Source organism: Cladophialophora carrionii (genome assembly GCF_000365165.1).
Source record: "Cladophialophora carrionii CBS 160.54 unplaced genomic scaffold supercont1.1, whole genome shotgun sequence".
Taxonomy (NCBI): domain Eukaryota; kingdom Fungi; phylum Ascomycota; class Eurotiomycetes; order Chaetothyriales; family Herpotrichiellaceae; genus Cladophialophora; species Cladophialophora carrionii.
In genome coordinates, this window is record NW_008481816.1 from 252,879 (window position 1) to 274,461 (window position 21,583).

The 21,583-nt window shown below is 54.6% G+C and overlaps 5 protein-coding genes across 5 annotated transcripts; 2 read left to right on the plus strand and 3 right to left on the minus strand.

Annotated features, from left to right (window-relative positions):
• Positions 1-266: 266 nt before the first annotated feature.
• On the minus strand, positions 267-917 carry G647_00091 (uncharacterized protein; the record flags this gene model as incomplete). Its single annotated transcript, XM_008723494.1, has 1 exon — positions 267-917. The coding sequence occupies one exon, from the start codon at positions 915-917 to the stop codon at positions 267-269; it is 651 nt and encodes a 216-aa protein (XP_008721716.1).
• Positions 918-2,583: 1,666 nt separating this feature from the next.
• Positions 2,584-3,324, minus strand: G647_00092 (uncharacterized protein; the record flags this gene model as incomplete). The annotated part of the gene is made up of 1 exon (XM_008723495.1): positions 2,584-3,324. One exon carries the CDS (start codon positions 3,322-3,324, stop codon positions 2,584-2,586), a length of 741 nt encoding a protein of 246 aa, XP_008721717.1.
• A 1,112-nt stretch (positions 3,325-4,436) lies between these two features.
• Positions 4,437-5,653, plus strand: G647_00093 (ribosome-interacting GTPase 1; the record flags this gene model as incomplete). Its single annotated transcript, XM_008723496.1, has 3 exons — positions 4,437-5,399; positions 5,451-5,571; positions 5,634-5,653. 3 exons carry the CDS (start codon positions 4,437-4,439, stop codon positions 5,651-5,653), a joined length of 1,104 nt encoding a protein of 367 aa, XP_008721718.1.
• A 4,064-nt stretch (positions 5,654-9,717) lies between these two features.
• Positions 9,718-11,454, plus strand: G647_00094 (uncharacterized protein; the record flags this gene model as incomplete). Its single annotated transcript, XM_008723497.1, has 3 exons — positions 9,718-10,186; positions 10,234-10,255; positions 10,305-11,454. 3 exons carry the CDS (start codon positions 9,718-9,720, stop codon positions 11,452-11,454), a joined length of 1,641 nt encoding a protein of 546 aa, XP_008721719.1.
• Positions 11,455-17,297: 5,843 nt separating this feature from the next.
• G647_00095 (uncharacterized protein) lies at positions 17,298-21,307 on the minus strand (the record flags this gene model as incomplete). The annotated part of the gene is made up of 3 exons (XM_008723498.1): positions 17,298-17,775; positions 19,893-20,718; positions 20,779-21,307. The coding sequence occupies 3 exons, from the start codon at positions 21,305-21,307 to the stop codon at positions 17,298-17,300; spliced, it is 1,833 nt and encodes a 610-aa protein (XP_008721720.1).
• Positions 21,308-21,583: the final 276 nt, after the last annotated feature.

Here is a 21,583-nt window from a genome sequence, read left to right on the forward strand (position 1 = left end):
CCCCCCCCCGGGCCCCCCAGCCAAAAAATACAACAATGTATTTCATATTCATAACAAAGGAGAAGATATCGGCCGTCCCGCCAGTCCGGTGTCGATGTGTCCGCGCTGTGGACTCCATATCTCGGACTGCATCATGATCCCATGTCCGGTACTACAGTAGCCTATATCCCGTATGAGCTACCTAGGTACTCCTACAACTGACTCCCTTGTCGTTTTTGTTCAATGAGAGCGAACTATTGAAAGGGCCATACTCCTATAGTACCAATTCAGATCACGATCCAGCCGCCGTAGCTCAGAAATTCAAAGCCGCGAATGTCGGCGAACCGATTTCTGCTCTGTGTCTGTGTCTGTCTGTCGCGCTGGACCTGCTGTTCGCGCTCGCGCTGATACATGCCGTAGAGGGGATCGATCTGGCTCCAGGCCCGAACAGCCACGACGGTCTCTCTGTCGCGGTCCCTTTGTGGTGACTGTCGTCGTTGTCGGTGGTGGTGGTGGTGGTGGTGGCGTTCTTGCCTCTCGTGCTGGCATTCGCCGGTCGACGGCGTCGTGCCTGTAACGATATCATGGTCTGTGACGGTGACGACAGGGCTGTCGATGCCTCGCCTCTTCTCCCGCCGAGGCCGTGACTGTGGGCTTGCGACGGGAGGTGGAAGTGCCGGCGACGGCGACGGCAACGGCGCGTTGAAAAATTCCATGGACGAGAGAGGAATATCTCGAACGTCCGGCATGCTTGGGTCTGAGCGGATGGCTTCAGCGCGGAGTGTCAGAGTGAGGTCCGTCTCGATCCCAAGCGTCGAGGCACTCCAGTTTATGTTGCCGGTCTTGATCTCCTCGAGCGGGGACCGAGACCTTGGAGTGGACGCAAGCTGGGGGTGTCGTGCGTTCATACAACAGCCCAGACCGACGAAGTAGGCCATCTTGCTCCATAGCTTTGTGGTGTCTCGAGGTGGCAGGCTGGCGCCCGTCTCGACAGCTTGCGTGACCATCTTCAGAAGCCGGTGTACCATACAAGACCGATGCTTCGTCCCTGGGGGTAGGCACCGAAGGCTCGGCCTAGACTTTCGACCGCTTTACGTCCCCAGCGACGGGCCCGTCGTTCCTCGTTGATGACCGGGTCGTCTGTCGAGCTGGACGAGGTGGATGATGACCTGCTCGTGATGCGGGAGAAACGCGACGACTTGCTGAAGATCGATGACTGCGTCGTTGTCGATGCTTGGGTTTGTCGGCGGTTGTTGCGGAAGTAAGAGCCTGCGGGCGTGGATGCCGTGTCTGAGGGAGATTGAGGAACTGTCTCCCGGGTGTAGGGTGCTGCTTGATGCTGAGGTGGAAGGTGCGATGGGAACGAGGACATAAATGTCATCCTGTTCCCGCTTTTGTTCCGCGAACTTTTGGTTGAAGCAGTGCTGGCCTCTGAAATGGACGCGAATGAAGTCCGTCGGGGGAGTCGCGTGATGGTCGAGTTCCGGAGGATTGACTCTTGCACGAAGCAGGCTTGCATAGATGGGATGCACTGAAGGGGTTCAAACCAATATATGACTGTGCATCGGGCCGCTGTGGCGACTTTTATTGATTACCGCTGATTCTGATCTCGGGGGATAAAGTGACATTGAAAGGGCTGAAGGGAGAAAAGTCGGGATGCAGGTGCGAAGGTATCTCATTAATATCCTTGGAGGGACAGCCAGGTGAGAAATACTCCCGTTGACATCTGCCACACAGACTAAAGGATGATAATTGTCAGGCCCAACCACATCTGGACCACCCACCTTGTGAGCAGGCGACCGATCATCGAGAGCACGCATTCAGTAATCGAGCCGTAGATCTCCATGTCGGGCCCAACCCGTTGGACCAGAGAACGACACGCAAGCTCCTCTGCGCTTGGAACTGGCAAAAACGCAAACCGGTCGCCACACGCGTTGGGAGGCGTTCGCTGGAAATGGGGAGCATCGACGTCGAAGGCTGATTAAGGAAATGAGAAGGCAGATGAGCTAAGCGGCAGCCTGACGTGAGATCCGACTCCAGCACCTTCACGCCCCGAAACCTTCCCGTCGTGATAGGTCAGCCCGGAGAAATCCTCATGTGGGTTCGATTTGGCAGCATGGGGGCCAGAATATCGCCGGATGTGGTACGGGAAGATAAGCCAGCATGGTAACACCAATGTGTTGTTCGTAATCGTGCAAGGTGTTACGGGCCCAGATGATCGAAGCACACATCTCATCAGGCCTGGAAGAACATGTCCAGCCACCGTGCCAGTGCAAAGTGCTGGCCTACACACCGTTTCAAAGACGGAGTCTGCAGTTTGTGTCAAATATTGCAAATCGAGGCGACTTGGACTTGCACGGACGCCTGATCGACGCCTAAGAACAATAGACTCGCTATACCCACGAATTCCTGTTCGTGACAATCTTCATCCTCCCACAGGGTTCAACGCCTGGGGGTAAAGACCTCTTTTCCATCATGCCATATCCAGAACGGCTTGAGACCTCTGTGGCAATCTTTGCAGGGTCGCTTTTGGACCGTTCCTTTGCGCAGGGGGCTTTTCCATATGATGGCCAGCCTTCCTGAGGAAATCGCCGAGGACCAAGCTCAAAAAGTCCCGAACTGGCACTTTTCGATGGGCTTTCCCCGCTCTGAGAAGAAGCCGGCTTGCTTAATATGGGTAGGCTTTCCCGTCTTCTCGTCGAAGAGATTGAAGCCGAAATTGGCCGCATGGGGGGGGGTGTAGAGGTGGAGGGATACTGCCACGTCATTGTTCGACGGGTTGGAGATCTTGTGAAGACCAATCTTATCCGATATGTACGTGACCTCATTCTCCGAATATAAGGTCTCTTTGACAACTTGTGGTGGCGTCGAAGCGCCGCTCGAGGCGTTTGAGGCGCCCAGTTCAGTCGCACATTGGGGTAGGGCGTACAGTGTTTCCTTGAGATTCCCTTTCAAGATCTTCATCACACAATGAGCCTCTGCGTGGTCGTGGATCGGACTACATCGGCCGGGATTCCACACAATGATCAGCAAGTTGGACTTGCCGTTCCCTTCGTCCACAAGATTGCGTGTGTAGTTCCGGCTTGGGTCTGCAAAGGCGTAGTGACGCCACTGGTTCTCTTGGGATATATACTGTTGCATGAGCCGAATCAGGTCATTCTCGTCCACGTCCTCAGAGTTTATGCCCGAGGAAGGCCCAAGCACGTCTGAGAGCGCTTGAACGAGACGGTGGAAGTTGTCGTCGGGGTTGATGAGACTGAGGCTAGCGTGATGCTGGGTTGGATAGATCTGGAGGTGGGCCGTATGAGAGCCAGTCGAGCTCGGCAGCAGTTGGTATGAAAGCATAGCGAATATGCAGTGGTCTGTTCGAACAAATATGGTGGATAGCAACTTGTGAGAGGGAGAAAGCGTAAGGAAAAGGACAGATGTTGTGAGGGAAGGCAGAGGAGTGAGCGAAGAGACAAGCAATTGAAGCGGTGTGCGATCTGGGAACAGGCGTCAGATAAGAGTTGCACAATCATCGGAGGCCGATCGCATGCAAGCACTTGATAACTGTGAGAGAATGCAGTAGACCTTTGTGTCAGCCTCTCAAGGCCATTGGAATGAAGGGCGCGGTCTCATGACACCCTGCGGAGAAGACAGCATGAAAGCGACGTTTCCGTTGTTCCGACTCACGGAAATGTGCTCGAGAAACACTTCCGGGAGACCGCCGTTGCGCAGAGGAAGGAATAACCTATCACCTCGTGCCAAAGGATGCCTCTCTGTCAAAAGACCAATGAGGTCGGCAAGGGCACGGATGGTTCGGGCTTGTCGGCGTTCAGAATGTGAGCCATTGGGCGATCGAGACTGGTGGAGACGCTGGGCTGAGCAGTTTTCGAGCGGCGACACAAAGCTACAACGAGAGAGAGAGAAACCGATGTTTTATGGGATGAGGCGACGACGACGTCTAGCAAGGCTGTTGAGGAAATGATATCCGAGCATATATGAAAAAGGAACAAGGCTTTGAACACGACATTGGAATTTCACTCATGGCTCACACATTCAATGGTACAAGCAGCAAGTCCTTTCATTGATCAATGATGGCGCCATCATTGATCAATGAGCATCGAGGAAACCACGCCGGCACCTCTAGCCGGGGCTCGCTACGACTTGCCGCTTCACCTTTCCTTCTGCTGCGAGGAATCTCGGCAAACCTGCCGGGTGTTTCTCTCCTACCGAGCCAACCAATGACGCAACCTGCATTTTCTCGAGCGCAAAGAACTGTCACACAGCATACGACTATTGACTCTTTTGACCGTGGCTTCAATCTGCGCCTCCTCTCCCGCCTCCAGGTCTCAGAGATCCCGTGTCTCCTTTTTGACGCTCGCTCCGACTCATCACCATCCATCTCCTTCCTCATTTCGAACCTCTCCGAGACCGGTAATTGTCCCCATCGGGCCACTGCTTAGACCTTCACGATGGCGACCACGGTGGACAAGATTAAGGAGATTGAGTCCGAGATGGCTCGGACTCAGAAAAACAAGGCCACCTCTTTCCATCTGGGCCAACTGAAGGCCAAGCTGGCGAAATTGAAGCGAGAACTCTTGACGCCGTCATCCTCGGGTGGTGGAGGTGGCAGCGGTTTCGACGTTGCCAGGACTGGCGTGGCTTCGGTTGGCTTCATTGGTTTCCCCTCTGTCGGAAAGTCGACCCTGATGAGCCGGTTGACGGGCCAGCACTCGGAAGCTGCAGCTTACGAATTCACAACCCTTACCACCGTCCCTGGACAGGTCTTGTACAACGGGGCGGCTATTCAAATGCTCGACTTGCCCGGTATCATCCAGGGAGCCAAAGATGGCAAGGGTCGTGGTCGTCAGGTAATTGCAGTCGCCAAAACCTGCCATCTGATCTTCATCGTCCTCGACGTCAACAAACCACTCACAGACAAGAGGGTCATCGAGTCCGAGTTGGAGGGGTTCGGAATTCGAATCAACAAGGAGCCTCCCAACATCGTGTTCAAGAAGAAGGATAAAGGCGGCCTGAACATCACAAGCACTGTCCCTCTCAGCCACATTGACCATGATGAGATCAAAGCCGTCATGAACGAGTACCGTATTTCCTCGGCTGACATTGCGATCCGGTGTGATGCTACCATCGACGACTTAATTGACGTCCTGGAGGCGAAGAGCAGGAGTTACATTCCGGTAATCTATGCGCTCAACAAAATCGACTCCATAACGATAGAGGAACTGGATTTGCTCTATCGGATTCCGAATGCCGTTCCCATCAGCTCTGAGCATGGCTGGAACATCGACGAGCTGCTGGAACAAATGTGGGACAAATTGCAACTCAAAAGGGTCTACACGAAACCGAAAGGCAAGCAGCCCGACTATACTGCTCCCGTCGTCCTGAGAAAGAACGCTTCGACGGTTGAGGACTTTGTAAGCTGAGACAACCATCTTGTGAAATTTCGCTTACTGACATTCTCGTAGTGCAATGCTATTCATAAGACAATCGTCGAGCAGTTCAAGCACGCGATTGTCTATGGACGCTCTGTCAAGCACCAACCACAACGAGTCGGCCTTGCACACGAGCTGGCAGATGAAGACATTAGTAAGTTCTACCACTCGCTCCTCCCATTTGGATCCGCATCTTTCTCACCTTCGCTTGCTCAGTCACCATCATCAAAAAGTGATCGTTGTCAGTCGAGTCTTCTGTTTCGGCTTGATAATTCCGGAGGCCTATCAGTATTCGAAGACGCTGCATTTAAGAATCAAGGCCGCTGCAAGGTTTCACACCGTCGGCCGCGGACCACTTCCCCGACCAACAAGCCTGGATGCTGAACCTCCCGTCATCCCCGCGACGTCGGATCTCGAACACTGTCACCCCTATTGACCGGTCAGCACTAAGGAACACAATGGTATGGCCAAATCAACTGTGTGAAAACGACCGTGCTGATGCAACGATTTCACTCCATCTCGCTTGGCTTACAAGCGTACCTTTAAAAGGCCAGATGCAGGCCGGATGAAGCACTGCATGCTCGGATTGCCCTCTGTGGGATGCACCACGCTATGTACTCGAAGATTCGAATTCGAGTAGCGGTGGATTCCGACTCATTATTCCACATCCTGCAGTCAAGCAATTTCGTCCGGCGCAGCGGTAACAGCTCGGCACTCCCATGTCAGTTGGAAGAAGACGCTGGCGTGCAGTAAGGTACGAAAAGGTCTTCGACGGGCGAATAGCATCGAGGGGGGGAGAAAATCTATTGGGCTCTGACACCTTACGGCGGCTCCAATGTCCCAACAAGGGTGGAGTGGATCAGGACGGAGCTGTCAGCAGGGGTTGTACTGTGCGCCGTGGCTTGGAGTTAGTGGTCTGCCCTGGCAGGAGCGCAACGCTCAATTCTCCGCTGTCAAAGTAGGGCTTGCAGGCAGCTTTGAGCACGAGCTGCAAAGACAATGCGCCGCAACTCTGGGCTGTAAAGCGGTGTTGTCCCATACGCATAAAAGACCCTGTACTGTGTAGGGTAACTGGGGATGGAACACATCTTGGTGATGGAGGGTCAGCACGGCCATCCATACGCCGAGAGCAAGTTGGTGGCTCCGGCTGGCGCTTTCCGGGCGCATCACGCTGGGCAAAGTCAAACTCAAGTGCAGAATGAGTTCCAGTTGCCCAGGGCTTGCAGACCACGCCTTCAAATGGCTCTCTTCATGCCATGGCAGCATGCGCCAAACTGCAGGGTTTCTCCTGTGTCAGTCAAACGCTGCGTCACTCTTGCCTTAAGTCGCACACGCTGGTCCCACACAGAGCGCCAGTAGACGTCTCAACAACTCCCCATAGGATTCACGTTTGCGTGGCTCTCCCGAATCTCTGGAGCAAAGCAGACCTGTCCGCATGACGATGTGAGGACGCTCGTTATATTGTCGGGGTGCCTCAGGCGAAGCGCAGGTCGCAGGGTCTCCCGCAGATTTCCTTGTGCACCATGGCTTCCCATGCCTCTCCCACCTCCTCCTTCGGGACGCCACCACGGCGTACGGAGCATCGCCGAGTCTATCACGTTTTCAGGTTCGCGAGATCAGGTACAGCGCGAGCGCGTCTGGAAACCTTATGTTTTTGGCTCTAGAAAGAAAGAGGAAGTAGCAACATTACCGTTTCGCTGCTCCGAGTAGAAATAAAGTCCTCTGACCGTGCGCACCTGAAGGTGTCAAAGGAAAATTGTAGCAGTCAAAGCCGAGTTCAAAGTTGCTGCTCGCCTAGCGAGCGTCGGCAGACGACAGACAGTGCGAGGTACACACAGGTCATCGAGACGTCGAATGCCGCGTATGGAGCAGCGATGGACTACTTGTGGCCATGTTTGTCCAAGAGCTGGTGGACAGTCATGATCACTACAGGTTGCACGAGCACTCGTTGACATCCAACACGTTCATACACGGGACGACATCATTTCATCCCGCGATAAATACCAGTGCGGCCTCTTAATACGCTTGCCACGCCAGTATGTAGTATAGTGATCGGCGCTCATGCTCATTTCGTCCTGTCTCGCGGGAAAGCTTCGAGGCCTGCCGCTTTGGGCGTGTTGTAGCAGCCCATTTCCACCAGGCGACGTCAATCTTTTCATTTGTCCTCTCAGCCTTTTCTTGCCGCCGAGGCCTTCCCTTCCAGCCAACCATGACGCCCAGGGGTGTTTCGCGGTGCCTGTTGGTCCCCTGGCTTATTGCTGCATATTGTTTCTGGCGCCGCCCGTATCGGGCGAAATTCTACCTTTCTGCCCGAACGGGCTTTGGCTTTGGAGCAGCGCGGAGTGGTGGAGAGGGTGGAGGGCACAGCGGGCCAGTTGTCGCTGCACAGAATGGGGGATGTTGCTGCCCTGGCTGGCCTTTCTCCCTTGACTCGCCTACAGCTCACCTACCACTCACCTGTCCCTCACCACCCACTCACCAACCAATCTTCATCTACCCACATCGCCTGCGACCCACGCCCCGTCTGAAGCATCTTTGGACTCGATTCGGCCGGTAAATCTCCAGAGTCTGGCTGCCCCCACGGCTAAATCAGATCATACACAAGTACAAAAATACGTCCGCGGGCTGGCGTCGTATCGTCATGTTCGATGCCCGTACTGTACGATACCAAATGGCCAGGGTTGACCAGAGAACTCCGTGGCCGCCAACCTTAACCGGCTGACGCCACGACGGCCGGAGCCACTTCCTCGAGATGTACTCGTCGTCTGGACACTTCGAACCATGCGATTGAGCAGATGGGAGATCCTCTGGGCCAGATAATCACTGTGGCTCTGGGATCGCCCCGCGTCCCTGCTCGGTAGGCAGCGGACCGCTCAAGGATAGGGACGAAGCTAGGCGGAGCGCCCACGGCGCCATAGCCTTTATTGCTCTGGCTGCGGCGACTCATTGAGCAGTATCTTGCATCGTCCCTTTGGGTGTGCTTGTAATTCGACGCCCCGACTGCGTTGCGAGCAGCGTGGGGCATTGCAAAGCTCGCGTCCTTCTTGTATGGAGAGACGCACGACATGGGACGAATCCAACATGGTCCTAGTCTCTGAAGAGCGAGCCTACATTTGTACAAACGACTCTCCCGTCCATTTCGCTGTCTGTCTTTCTGACTCCTGCCATTCTCAACCCTCAATCGAGCATTCCGTCGAGGAGGCATTGAACTCCTGTGCCGACCACGTTCTCGGCCTCTGCCCTCGTCGTGCAGCCCAGCACCTCCGACGCCGTCGATCTATCCTTTTCGGATGACGATCACGACTAAACGGCCAATTTCTCCCGACGGCTGTCAACATTACACAGCACGGGGGCAAGTTTGGTGGCGTGCAGGGATTTGAGCAGGCGGGTCCAGGCGACGAAGGATTAGCAAAACGGTGCGTACATCCCTGGACAGCCGATGCCCTGTTCTGCCCTAACCTGCCCAAGCTTCCCCTCCCCTCCATGCCAATTCGTACTAATCGGCAAGAGGACTGTAGGCCCGTTCCTTTCGCGGACTACCGCTAGGCCTTCTGCTTTATAGGCTCGACTGCCGCCCTGACGTTTTAGCTGCAGGCGTGCAGCTGCAGTAGGCAGTCGGAAGCTCTCCCCTGCGGAACGACCCCTTCGAAGCATATCTACACTTTCTCTCAGTGGCCCCTCTAGCCATAACCTGCTGCCGGGCCTCTCGAGAACAGGCAGGCGGGAGGACCTTCACGCTCTTTGCAGCATCGCGTTCCAAACGAGACAAGAGTGATATCAGAAACCGCCATACAACGGCCCTGCTTCAACCACCTGCGGCCCAAACTTACCCCCTCGCGCCTCCAAGCAAGCCCTGGTCCGAGTATCTTCTCGAGCCTGTCCCTGCTCCGGTCTAAAGGCCCCCAGTCCGATATTGCCTCCTCAATTCGTCGGCTCGCCTGCAGAGTGTCTGGGCTTGCAGAGTATCGACCGTGGATCCGCATCACCTGCACCTCTCCACAATCCCGTTCTCGAGAGGTTGTTTCTTTATCATATGCTGTTCAGTCCCTTCCGAGCTTGACTCCAGGTGGACACTGCTCATGTCCATCCGGTCTCGTACAATCCTTCCTGCCTAGACCTTCTTTCTTTGAAAGTCTCGAGGCTGTGGGGTTGTGTAAAGCAGCCTTCTCGAGCCGCCGGGTACTAGCATTGTGACGGACGCTTGACACAGGTCACTGGCATGCATCAACAAACCAGATCGGTGTCTGGATCAACACAGTATCACCCCGAGGCCTGATCACCAATGCAGGTCTTGTTGAATATGCCTCCGGAGCACCAGGACTCACACCACTCCGGCTTCAGCCAGAGCGGCTGGATGAGCGTCCCAGGTGGCTACTCCTCGAGCCCTCAGACGACCATGTCACCGATGCACGAATTCCCGCAATTTGATTATCACCACCCTGCGCCGATGCCCATGGAACCGGCGGCGTATGCCATGCCACGGCCTGGACCATTTGCTGCTTCTCACGCACAAATGCCGCCCCCTCTGATCATGCCTCACAGTGGTCTATGGCCGAGTATGCTCGCGAGCCAACCCCAGCCGAGTTACAGCACACCCCTCTTACCTGCTGGACCGTTGCAAACTCCGTTGTCGGCAAGCACGGCGTCAGACATGACGCCAACGAGCGCCAAAACGACCACGTCTCGACGCAAGTTGACGGACGACGAACGCCGTCAGATGTGTATCGAGGCAGAGCAGAACCCAACCATGAAGCAGACTCAAATTGGAGGTAAGTGTTTCTCTTCTCCTCCCGGGTCCGACTCTAACCTCGTCTAGCTAAGTTCAATGTGGAGAGGAGGTATGTTGATCGCACCTCTGGGTCATTGTCGCTGGCTGACAGTGTGTAGCACGGTGTCGAAGATCCTTCGCCAGCGGGACAAGTACATGAATCCGCAACCGAAGGAGGAGAGTGCCAGCCCGGGCAAGAAGTCCAAGGCGAAGCTACCGGACTTTGAGAAGACCCTCACTAACTGGGTCAAGAACCAGCAAAGGAAAGGGCTGGCTTTCAACGATGAGGATCTGAGGAAACAGGCCCAAGTATTCTCCTTCAGCAGGAGTGACCAAGCAGTAGTCTCGAGCACCGACTGGCTTGAGAAATTCAAGCGCAAGAACCGCCTCGTCGCGACGAAGAACGATGCCGATTCGGCGTTGTTGGACTCCAGCACAACCTCGCTCACACAAACCCCGCTTGATGGATCACCCACGTCCTCCAATGGCCTTATATCGCCTCCGATGTCGGCAATTAGAGAACACGAGGATGAGACTGACATCAAGATTGAAAGCAACCAGGACTTTTTTGATTTTGGAGAAGGGAAAAGCGCTTTTGAGGATTCCTCGGTCATGGACGGAGAGCTTAAGGATCGTGCAGGAGAAGCAACCGCAGAATCGGCCTTATCACCCATGTCGCCCCGTCCAGGGAGCACAGACCAGGAGGATATGGAACTGCTCGAAGGTGTAGAAGATGCGTTCGGTGCTACAAACCGCCAACGCAGTCAAACCTTTTCCCACACTTCGAGTCACACCACTGGATCGCGGCCGTCTTCACCCCGCAACAGCCGTCAAGCACTGCCTGTGCGCTCCTTGACGACCACGGCGGCGACCACCGGGCCAGAAGAGCCTCGTCCAACAGCCATTGACCCTCGACAGATGATGAAACGACACAAGAGCGTCCCGGACATTCATTACCCTGACCAAGTACGTTTTTCATCCATGCAGCCGCCCCCTCTGCCTCGGTCTGCCGACGCGTCGCCTGTCAGTGTGCCAGCTTCACCCGCGGAAGACGAGAACATCCGAGCATTGCATGCTATCAAAACGCTACTGGAGCAGAATCCAACTGTGGCGGAGCCGGATGACTACCTAGCCATTGGGAAGCTGATGCAGAAGATGAAGCTGCTCCGTCCAGCTGCGCCAATTCTACCCGGCGGTATGCACCCCATCGACATCATGGACAGTCCTCGCATCTCCAAGAAGAGGACTATCCTTGGCATTTCGACATAGGGTTATGACCTGAAGAGGCGACTCTTCGCCTCACATTTGTTGCTCGTTTGCAATTTACTTTGGCGACTGTCATTTGGAGTCTTTTCCCACAGCAAGCCTCCCCACAATCCTTTACTCACGAACAGCATTGAGCATTTGAAGAACGGCGAAATACGTATATGAAGGACGGTGACGACCTCGTCATCAGGAGCCATTACCAGTGTGCCCAGGGACAAAGCATGATCCAGGAGTTGCGTTCTTTTCCCATCTCCAGTCACGAGAAACAGCTTCGGACTCAGAGAGCAGAGTTGGCTCTACGAATTTTCTCTTGGTTCCAACCACACCACCAGTCTACGACTGCCGACGACACCGCCATAGACAGTACCCCAGCCTCGTGGCAAATCTCCTTTTTCTGGTACGAAGGCTTGTATATGTGGGAAGAGAGAGAGAGAGGGAGTGTGCTGGTGAGCAACTTGAGCTCGTTGGGGGGGAGTCGGTTTTGTTTTCAGTTGCCTTTCTTTTCTTGGCCACTTCTGTGGACATGTCTGGCGCCTATACCAATACGCGTCCGAATCATTTGGCTTCCATTTCTCCTTAAGTGTGCAGCGAGAATCTGGGTTGCAAGCGTCGAAGACGGGTGGATGTACAGGAGCCGAGCGAGGTGGTCGGGCTATGGTTGGGCTCGATGGTGTACAACTTCTCTTCTTCCTCTCATTTTTAGGGACCTTGACCCTGGGAGCTACTAGCTTTTCATGTCCTTGAAATGCAGCAAACGTGTAAAGAGCGAGATTGACACTGATGACAATTCATGGCCGTCTGGCGAATGCTGTACCAACAAAGAGTGCTGTCGCTGGATGGCGCAGCTGCCAGCACGGCGTGGGAGCAGGCAGACTTCGGGGGGGAACAATACACAACCACAGCGCAAGCACATGGGAGGCTCTCTGAGATAGCAATGATTAACACGCACGTCCAAAAGAACTTTGCAGAAAATATGTTTCGACGGGCGTCGAGGCGAGACACTCGCCGATCCTGACGATCCCGCGTAATGCTTCCCAGTGACTACCGGTGCGAGAGCGGGACGAGGACGACAACCTCGGAACAGAAGTGAGGCTCGCAAGGCGATCGATGGGGGCCGCCGCCGTCCACGGGTCGATCCTCGAACTGCGGGCGAGTGCCTGTCGATCCCGACGAGCGACACACGTACTCGTACGAGGTACCGTGACGGTGAATGTGACTGCCAACCACCACGAGGACAGAACAACATCCACCCTGGGGCCGGGAGTGTGTTGAGAAGGCTGTGCGTGCGGCTTTCACCAATCCCCCGTTGTCAACCTTATCCTCCACTCTTGATACTTTTTGACTAAATCGCGGGTGTGGAAGCCGGTTTCAAGAACCGACGACACACAACAGTCGCCGACCAAGAGGCTCGACGGATGCGGCGCGCGGCGTAAGTGGAAAGATTGTCACCAGGTTTCCCTGGAGAAAAGGATGCGGGATGCGGGATGCGAGATGCGAGAGGCTCGATCACGAAGTACAACGCAGCCAGGACGCTGGAGAGAGGACACAAGACCGCTACTCTCCTTCCGTGTAGCCGTGACTGACTGACTGACCATCAACGCCAATGGCGTCGCCGATCGTTGGTGGAAGGGCTACTACCGTATGACCCCGTCTCCTCTCGCCCTGCTGCCACACCCGGCCAGACCACGGGTGTGTCTGCTTTTGGGCGGCGTTGAAATTTGGGTCATCAATCAATCCTTGTTCGTAAGGTGCACGTCCACCACGCTTCTACCATCCCAGGCTAGTTTCTCTATCCGGGGATTCTTGTTCTGTCAGAGCCGAGAAACAGTCCCCGAACAGCGTCCAACTTCGGTTCGACGCCGGATGCAAGTTCGGAAAGCCCTGGAATTACAGGACGAGACGGGACACCCATACGCCGGCCAGGGAACGCGTGGGTCTGTGTCTTGTCGAAGGAGAAGTCCGTTCGAGACAACCACTGATGAGAAAAAAAAGATATGTCGACTCCGTTACCTCAGCTTTTGTTTTGGTACGTACCAATGTCGCGGCGTCGTGCTCGATCTGCTACATGACTGGATGGGCGGCACCTCGTCCACATAATTTTGGATCAGGTTGACGTCGAGGTCCTGACTTGTTGCCACTGTGGGACAGCTGGGAGGCTGGTCGTCGAACCAATTACTTACTGTACGAAGTACCGTACTTGATCATCTCTACCCCGAGTCTCCTCCGCTTGTGTCCATCACACCAACATAGATTGAAAAGGGCTCATTGTGTGTATATGAATCAGCTTCGCCAATCGCGGGCACTGCAGACGCAAATGACCCGGAAAAAGTCAAGTCGGTATGAGACTTTACCAATGGCGGTCCCGCCAGCTTCGCATCGGCCGGCAGGCAGGGATTTTGAATTTGGCACACGTAAGCATGAGATGTTACAGGTTGGTGCAAGAAGGTAGGTCGGTGAGAAATCTCACGATAGAGTCACCACCGGCGGAGAATATTCTTGAGGCCGAATTTGTATCGGCCGAACATGGGCTGCGCACCAGCTCTCCGGTCGTCGTGGATATCGCACAAAGGTATTCTTCCCCATACCAAACCAGGGTCAGAAGGTGTATCACTTGTGCGGAAAGTCGGGAAGACGCCAGACTCACTGACGGAGAGAAAGCAGATATTCTCGATGAAAAATGTACGGCTACCGAGAAGAGCTTCGTCACGAGCTACCTAGCCTCCTCGACGGCAACAAATTCGAGCGGGGTGAGGTCGGCATTTCAGGCACGAACGAGCATCTCAAGGGCGGATGTGAGTCGGTGTCAGAGCTCGACAAGAGAGGACCCTAGGAAACCCCAGACCAGTACAACAGAAGGGGGCAAATCGAACAGAGAACTACCCGCCTTTACCGATGTAAGTGCGTTCAGTCAATACAGATGGAGACATCACAGACAATGCTCGACGTCGTGATATACTGAAACATCGACTTATCACCACGAGTTCATCTTCACCCAAAGCGCAGGTATTTGCATCTTGAACGTATCGCAGCATGTGCCATGATTCATCGCTCTCATGAGCAGTACACTCTTGAGGAGTACACTCTTGAGGAGTACACTCTTGAGGAGTACACTCTTGAGTAAAGCCGATCACTTTCCTCCTCAGAAGAACAAATCTCGGGGTCATTGATCGAGGTTCCCCAAGTTCGGGCTGGAATCCCTCGCATGCATTCGGGCTGAAATCTCTCGCGTCCGCCCAGACCATTCCCTCATTGCCGGCACTGACCATGTCGGAAAAGACACCCGACAAGGACGGTCTTTGTTCCTTACCCATCCGCTGGCCACCCCCTTTTCCTTCTGACCTGTCAAAACAGTGGCATCGCATGGTTGACAGGGAAGCCACGTCGACCATTGAGCGAAACGCCTCTCCCGCTCCGGTGGCGTAAACGGGCGGATGAGGTAAGTCGTGTTGACGGTGAGAAGGGAGGGGGGATTTGTTGTTTCACGAAGAGGGCACGCGCAACCATGATGCGAATCCAAGACGTGTACGGAGTAAGCGGTCGATGGACGACCAGGAGCAGCGGCACAGGGTCATTGCTTAATGTTAATGGGGGCAATTGTTCTCTCGTAAAGCCCATGCGAAAGGTGCGACGCGGTGGCCTCAGCCTCAGAAGAAAAGGGGCGCCATCTTTCGGACCTGAACTCTCAGCCTCCAGGCGTCCCAACTGGGGCCGCCATACGTGGATCAACCTACTCCATATACCTACCTCGTAAGTTCGAATTGAGGCTGCCTACAGTCGGACATGGATGTATCGCGTGGATAACAGCTGTTCAGCCTCGAGAGGACGAGTGATTATATCAGATCAATGATGAGCATCGGTGGTGGACGAACAGCGGATGGATTTCCAGTTACGTAATTGAATGAAGAGGCGGGCGGGCGGGCGGGTGAGTAGTAAGGAGTCGAGTAGGTCAGCAGAGGTTAGGAAGGGATTGGAAGGAAAGAAAGAAAGGAAAAGAAAAGGATCAAGCTCGTAGAGCGGGAATGCCTACTCTCCCTGAACATGGTGGGAAAACACATCATCAGCCAGCATAACTTGCAAGTACCATGGTGAGCACGTTTCGAGGATCGGCAGCGTCTCTCTGTCCTGGTTCACGGGATAGTACTCGTCCCTGCCACGACGGGATGTTCCCAAAGAACATCAATCATCCAGCCCGCAACACCGGCCTAGACTTGGTCTACTCGTCGTAGTATACCGAAAAGGCGTGCGAACGGAAACTGAAAACGGACCTGATGGTCGGTCGGTCAGTCGGTCGTCGATCGCTACCTCTGCACGCCACTTTTGAAAAAAATCGACACGAAAAGTGAGGCGGATGATCAGCCGTCAAGCGGGATAGAGTGGAACGAGCAAAGCAGTGCAACGCAGGATAGAGACGAGGAGAGGAAGAAGAAGAAAATGGGGAAGGGAAAGGAAGGGAGAAAGTCTTAACTCGCTTTCGCTCACTCACTCACTCACTCACTTTCGCCTCGATCACCTCGATCGCCTGTCCATCTCCCCATCTCCCCATTTCGCCAGACAGTCAATGAGCCATCACACCAGCCGGCCAGGAGGCAGAATCTATACCCAGAGACGCGCCAGAAGAAAGATGAGCATTGCGTCCTCGAGCCGTTCGCTATTGTAACCTCGTAACCTTTCAACCATGGCTCTAAGTTTTCACATCAGCTGCCCATTTTTCATGCGAGGAAGATCGTGCGAGTAGGAAAGAGTACAGTACTGTAGAGACTTTACATCCTCGACACGTACGCGCGCATGTATGTGTGCGTGCGTGCGTGTATGCATAACAAATCTTCTCGTTCTCGTTCTCGTTCTCGTTCTCGTTCTCGTTCTCGTCTTTCTCTCGCACCGCGATATCTTTCCTATCCTTCCTCCTCTTTCCTTTCCTTCTTCATCATCTCATCTCATCTTGTCCCCTGCCGTGCGGCCCGTCTTGCTTCGCACGTGTGACTAACCCCCGTGGAAACAACATTTCTTGTCTTGCTTTGATTCTTTCTTTCTTTCTTTCTTTCTTTCCTTCGCTCTACCACCTCCCACTCCTGAGGACGATACTGAGACGGTAGCGCAGGCGGAAGCCCCGAACACGCGTGGTCTAGCCTAGGGGAGAAGACACATCTCGATTCGAATCGCCGCGAGGGAACCAAGATTCACTCTTCAGGATCAGTAAGACGAAGAAAAGAGAAGAAAAGAAAAGGAAAAGGAAAGGAAAGGAAGGGAAAAAAAGAAAAGAAATTGAAAGTCCGGTCGAGGAGTTAGGCGTCTATACTCCTGAATACTGTCTACCTATACTCCAATTAGTCACGTAGCCATGTAGTCGAGTCGGGTCGAGTCGAGTTGAGCTCGAAGGAGGACATCGGCCCAGAGTCGAAGAACTTGACTTTACAGACATTTGACTTTTTGAGCTGAGACGAAACCAACCAAACAAAGTGAACAGAGAGGAAGAATGGAATCCACTCGGAAAGTCAACCGCGAGATGATCAAGATTGAAGGGGAAAATTGGCTGCGAAAAGGATGAGCTTGAAGGAAGGACGGTAGAGGAGCAGGCACACAAGAAGACGTCAAGGGGCATCAAGGAAGGCAGAGATGCTCGAGGCAAACATGCTTGAGGCAGTACAGCATACAACACAGTTTCGAAGATTTTTACATTAGTGATTCATCCAGCTCAGGTCGTGCAGAATCCTCGTCCAGAAAATCGGTGTAGCCGAGTGACGAGCGCTAGACATGGAGCAAAAGAGATTTCAAAACACACAGGAACTGATTTTCATTTCTCGTACCTGGAAGGTGACTGATCCTGTATCCTTCAACTATTTCCCCGCTCAAGCACCATTCACTTTCACCTTCACCTTCTCCGTGGCTTCTTCGCCTTCCTGGGAATCGAGTATATCCACGCCCCGTTCGGCGAGAAGCTCACTCGGCGTCTTGTCCTTCATTTCGGGCACGAGCTTGAGGACGACGTACTCCAAGATCGCATAGACGAGATACTTGTTCATTTCGACATCGTCGATCCATCCCAAAAGCCTCTCCTCGATCTCCTCTCGCATCGTCTCGGTTTCGTTCTCAATCCCACCATCGCCGTGCACGGCAAAAAACGTTCGGGCTACCGGTTGAGGTATGAGAGAGAGGATGTCGGAGGCGGCTTTGGAACGGATCTGGCGTGCTTCTTCAGGTGAAGGAGGTGGCGGAGGAGGCGGACCAAGGCTGTTGTTGGGGAAGATGAGGACACGAATCTGCAGTAAGAGAGGTGGGATCAATGCTGCTGAGAACAGGCGAGTCGAGATTGTGTGATACAAGAATCTGTAGTGAGAGGTGTGTTAGCAAAGACGGCCACGCAGCATATTTCGCATATGGGACGAGCAGTGCGGAATGGCCAAGCTGGAGGCAGCGAGACCGTGTAGTAAAGCTGCCTGGGTCACAACTTCCAGGGAACCAGTGTCGCCGACACTTCGTCGCTGCCCGATCAAAGTATTTCCAGTCTCCAGTGACGCAAGGCTCTGGAAACGATCCTTTCAGGCTCGGTTGTTGCCACCACCTTCGTGTGTGCCCAACTTGCCTCCTCGTCTCCTGATACCGCACATCCCTTTGAGCCCAACGCCTTCGAGCCCTGCCTGCCCCACGTGACCCTTTCGCTTTGATTTTGAAGAGGTCGCACTGCATCGGCCGCGACAAGGCGTCCGATGCTCAGGAGACGGAAGGCCTGTGCCGGAAACGGCACGCAGAGACCACGCAGACGAGCATGTGTTCATGGGACTGGCGTTGGCGTGGTTCTTTGCACAAGTGAAGCCGGAAAGTCGTTTGGTCTAGGCCGCTGAGAACCATGGAAAATGCAGGAAAAGCGCCCAATGCACCAGGCGTAGCTCTAGCCCGGAAGAAAAGAGGCAAGAGTGGCTTGAAGTGAAGCGTGAACCGCAAGTTGCTACTAGTTCTTCTGCAAGCAGAAGGCGGCATGTTCGCAGGCGTTGAAACTAGGATCAAGGATCATCGAATCTTCAGCCAGAATGATGCAGGACTCGGGGTGTGGTGCGAGGTGTCCACCCTCGACTGCTGCACAGCGAGTGGTTTTGGGCCTCGAAGCGCCAATTGCAGAGAAAATTAGGTTGGGGTGGAGTTGCTGGCGCAGGATGTGCAGAACAATGCCCAAGCCGAAGTTGGTAAGTCCAGGGTGTCTGGAAGCTGGAGACCCAACTAGCTTTCCTTGTCCACCGCGCTCGGGGGTAACACAGGGTTCCTGGCCGTCCAGAGATCGCATGGTTGTCAGGACTGATTGATAACGTCTTTCGTGCAAGGATAGGTTATCAACCCAACATTGGGGGATGTAACACTCTTGTGACGTAAAAAGAATAATGGCTGGACGGCGATTACCATGGCTGCGTTCAACCGCAATCGGCACGTGCCGGAGGCAGCCGACAATGGCCGCCGAGGAAAGTGGGAGGCCGCGGTCATCAGCCCAGCAGACCACCGAGAGTAAAAGCCACCGGCAGCCAATAGTAGGGAGAAACAGCCATATTTGCGAAAATTCCATCCAGGCGAGGCGTTTCATTGGCGACTGATACCGGAAAATGGCTCTTTTGGTGAGGTTTCGTCCAGCTTGATGGAAACTATGGTTGGAACCGGTGACTGATTCAGTGGCCCAGCGAAGGACCGAAGGGCGTTGTGAGACAAGCCATTGGCCGGAGGTTGGGTCTCTGCCCTTTTTCTGAATTGTTCCCGGAGGGGAAGGCAACGGAGGACAAGGGAAACGTGAGCGGGGCCGATCCATGTCGCCCTCCTTGCTCGACGTTTGGAGCCATTTCCTATAAGCGAGAAAAGGCCAATAAATCCTGGGTCTGGATTGGCCAAATGCACAAATCCTGATGCATTTTCGGTCGGCGGTGCAAATGATCTCTTCTGGTGATCGGCGAGATGGTTCGATCTTGTCGAGATAGCGCTGACGTACCGTGGAGGACAACTTGAGCAAGCAAAGTCCAACCAGCAAAGAGAAGATGCGGCATGTCCATGTCCACCAGACCAAGAGCAGAGTGACCCGAATTGGTTGAATCGGGCAAGGCGCACGAGGTAAAGTCCGTCCAATCAGCGTCGGTATTCGCGGTCCTGACAATACCGTAGCGTTACCGTCATGACAGGTAACGGCTGCGATTGGCTTCTGCGGCGATACCCACACCCTCCTGATTCACACCGAGGATGACGAACAACAGCATTGAATCCCACACATGCTGATATCCGGGATCATTGGCTCACGATGGCTCAGACCTCGTCAGATGACCAACCTTTCATGCAGCATGAAGGATAGTAGGATTCAAGTCTTACCGAGTCCCGGGGACATCGTGCGACAGCACGGATCATGGCCGAAGATTGCGGGCAACCGGCGAGGCTGGAGGACAGACGCGAGATAAGAAAGGACACGGATCACTTACTTGTCCACTGTGGAATTTGCAGCCCCGTACCTGCCTGGGCCCGTGCTCAGAATGTGCTGCCAGAACCCCAATGAGCTTGCCAGCCACGGCATGCGGACCGTCAAATCGAGCATGGCAGAGATGCAGGAGAAGAACCTGTAATTGATCACTGCGCGTGGGGATCGCGCACCGGGGTCCGATGCGTGCCGGGCGGATGAGAGGGGTGGCTTGGTCGAGGACGGCGACGCAGTGGAGCCGTCCAGTTGATGATGGCGGCTCCTCCGGGGCAGATGGTGCGCGTGGGCCAGACCGACGAGAATAAACCGCGCAGACTGATATGCGATGAAAGCGTACTGCAGCAGTCTCCAGCACCATACGCTAAGCAATGATTGGTGACCGTCTGGCGAATTACCCTGCTGAGCAGGCGTATTGGAAGATAATAGGCCGAACTTTTCCAACCGGCTCTGGCGTCCCTCTGGCTGGAGGATATTCTTGTCATCGGCGGAGGGTGCATGACGGGAAGTCACGATCTCCACAACCTTGGAGGCGGTGCCGTGTAGAAACCATGGTTGACAGAGTTTCTGCGCGAGTGCCTGTCCCAGGATCAGGTCGGAGATGATGTCGCTCACCAAGGTTCTGAGACATGCGTTCGCCAGGTCTTCGGTTGGAAGGAGGACCGCCAGCGCCCCCTGAATGAGTAGTTGTCTATAGGCCGACTCGTAGACTTGTTGCTGTTCCGGTGGCAGCGACGGGTCGAGGGCTGGATGTGGATTCAAGGCGTGATAGATCCGTCGGGGACTTTCCCCATACTGCAGAGCGGCTTGAGCAGTGGTCGCTGTGCGGTAGGCTGTGCGGGAAAGCTGTCAACACAAGAGACGGCAATCCTCGTCACGAGTCTGCTGCTCACCATGAATATGTCTTTCCACCAGCACCGGCAGCTCATCCAATACCAATTCCGTGATATCAATCTGGCGTATTCTCTGTTCCAATGCGCGACTGCAATGAGCAATGATCTGAATGACCTCGTCCACGAATGCCCTGTCCGGGGTGATCTTGGAGTACCACGAATTCACAAAGTCCTTGATGACTATGGCGACGATGGCATAAAGCTGCACATCTACGTCGTTGGAACTGGTAAGCGGAGGTAAGATTCCTTCAATCGGCGCCGGCGACAGCCTTGTGTCTGCCCCATTACTCCCATCTGCCACCAACGTCCTTCTGATCAGGGACAACGTCGCCCTCTCCGACGTTGGGTCTGGAACGGGCGCATCTTGACGGAGTCTGGCATGGGGAGGTCTCTGAGAGGCCGACCGAGAGCCCGAGGTAAGCTTGCTGTCTGCGACGGCGGTCAATTGAGAGGACTGGGCGGTCGACGAGGCCTTGGTCGCAATGGCAGGAAAAGGCGGTCTTGAGGGCGAGGAACTTGGGGCGGTCATATCAGGACCACACTGCGCGGGAGCATGGCGAACGTCTTTGTACTTGTTCAAACGACGTTTGCGCTGGCCACGCTGGCAATGCAGGGGGCGGTAGGGCACCAGAGATTTGCTCACACCGGTTTCGATGACAGCAGGGTGTGTCGAGGATGTGTCAATGCGTGATTGGTGGGCGTGGAAAGGCTGCGTTCGCGAGCAGGCGACGAGTAGGAGCGAGAGATGGCGACTTCGAGGGTTGGAGAAGCTCTCGGGCCACTTGCCCCTTTCGGTCTATATCAA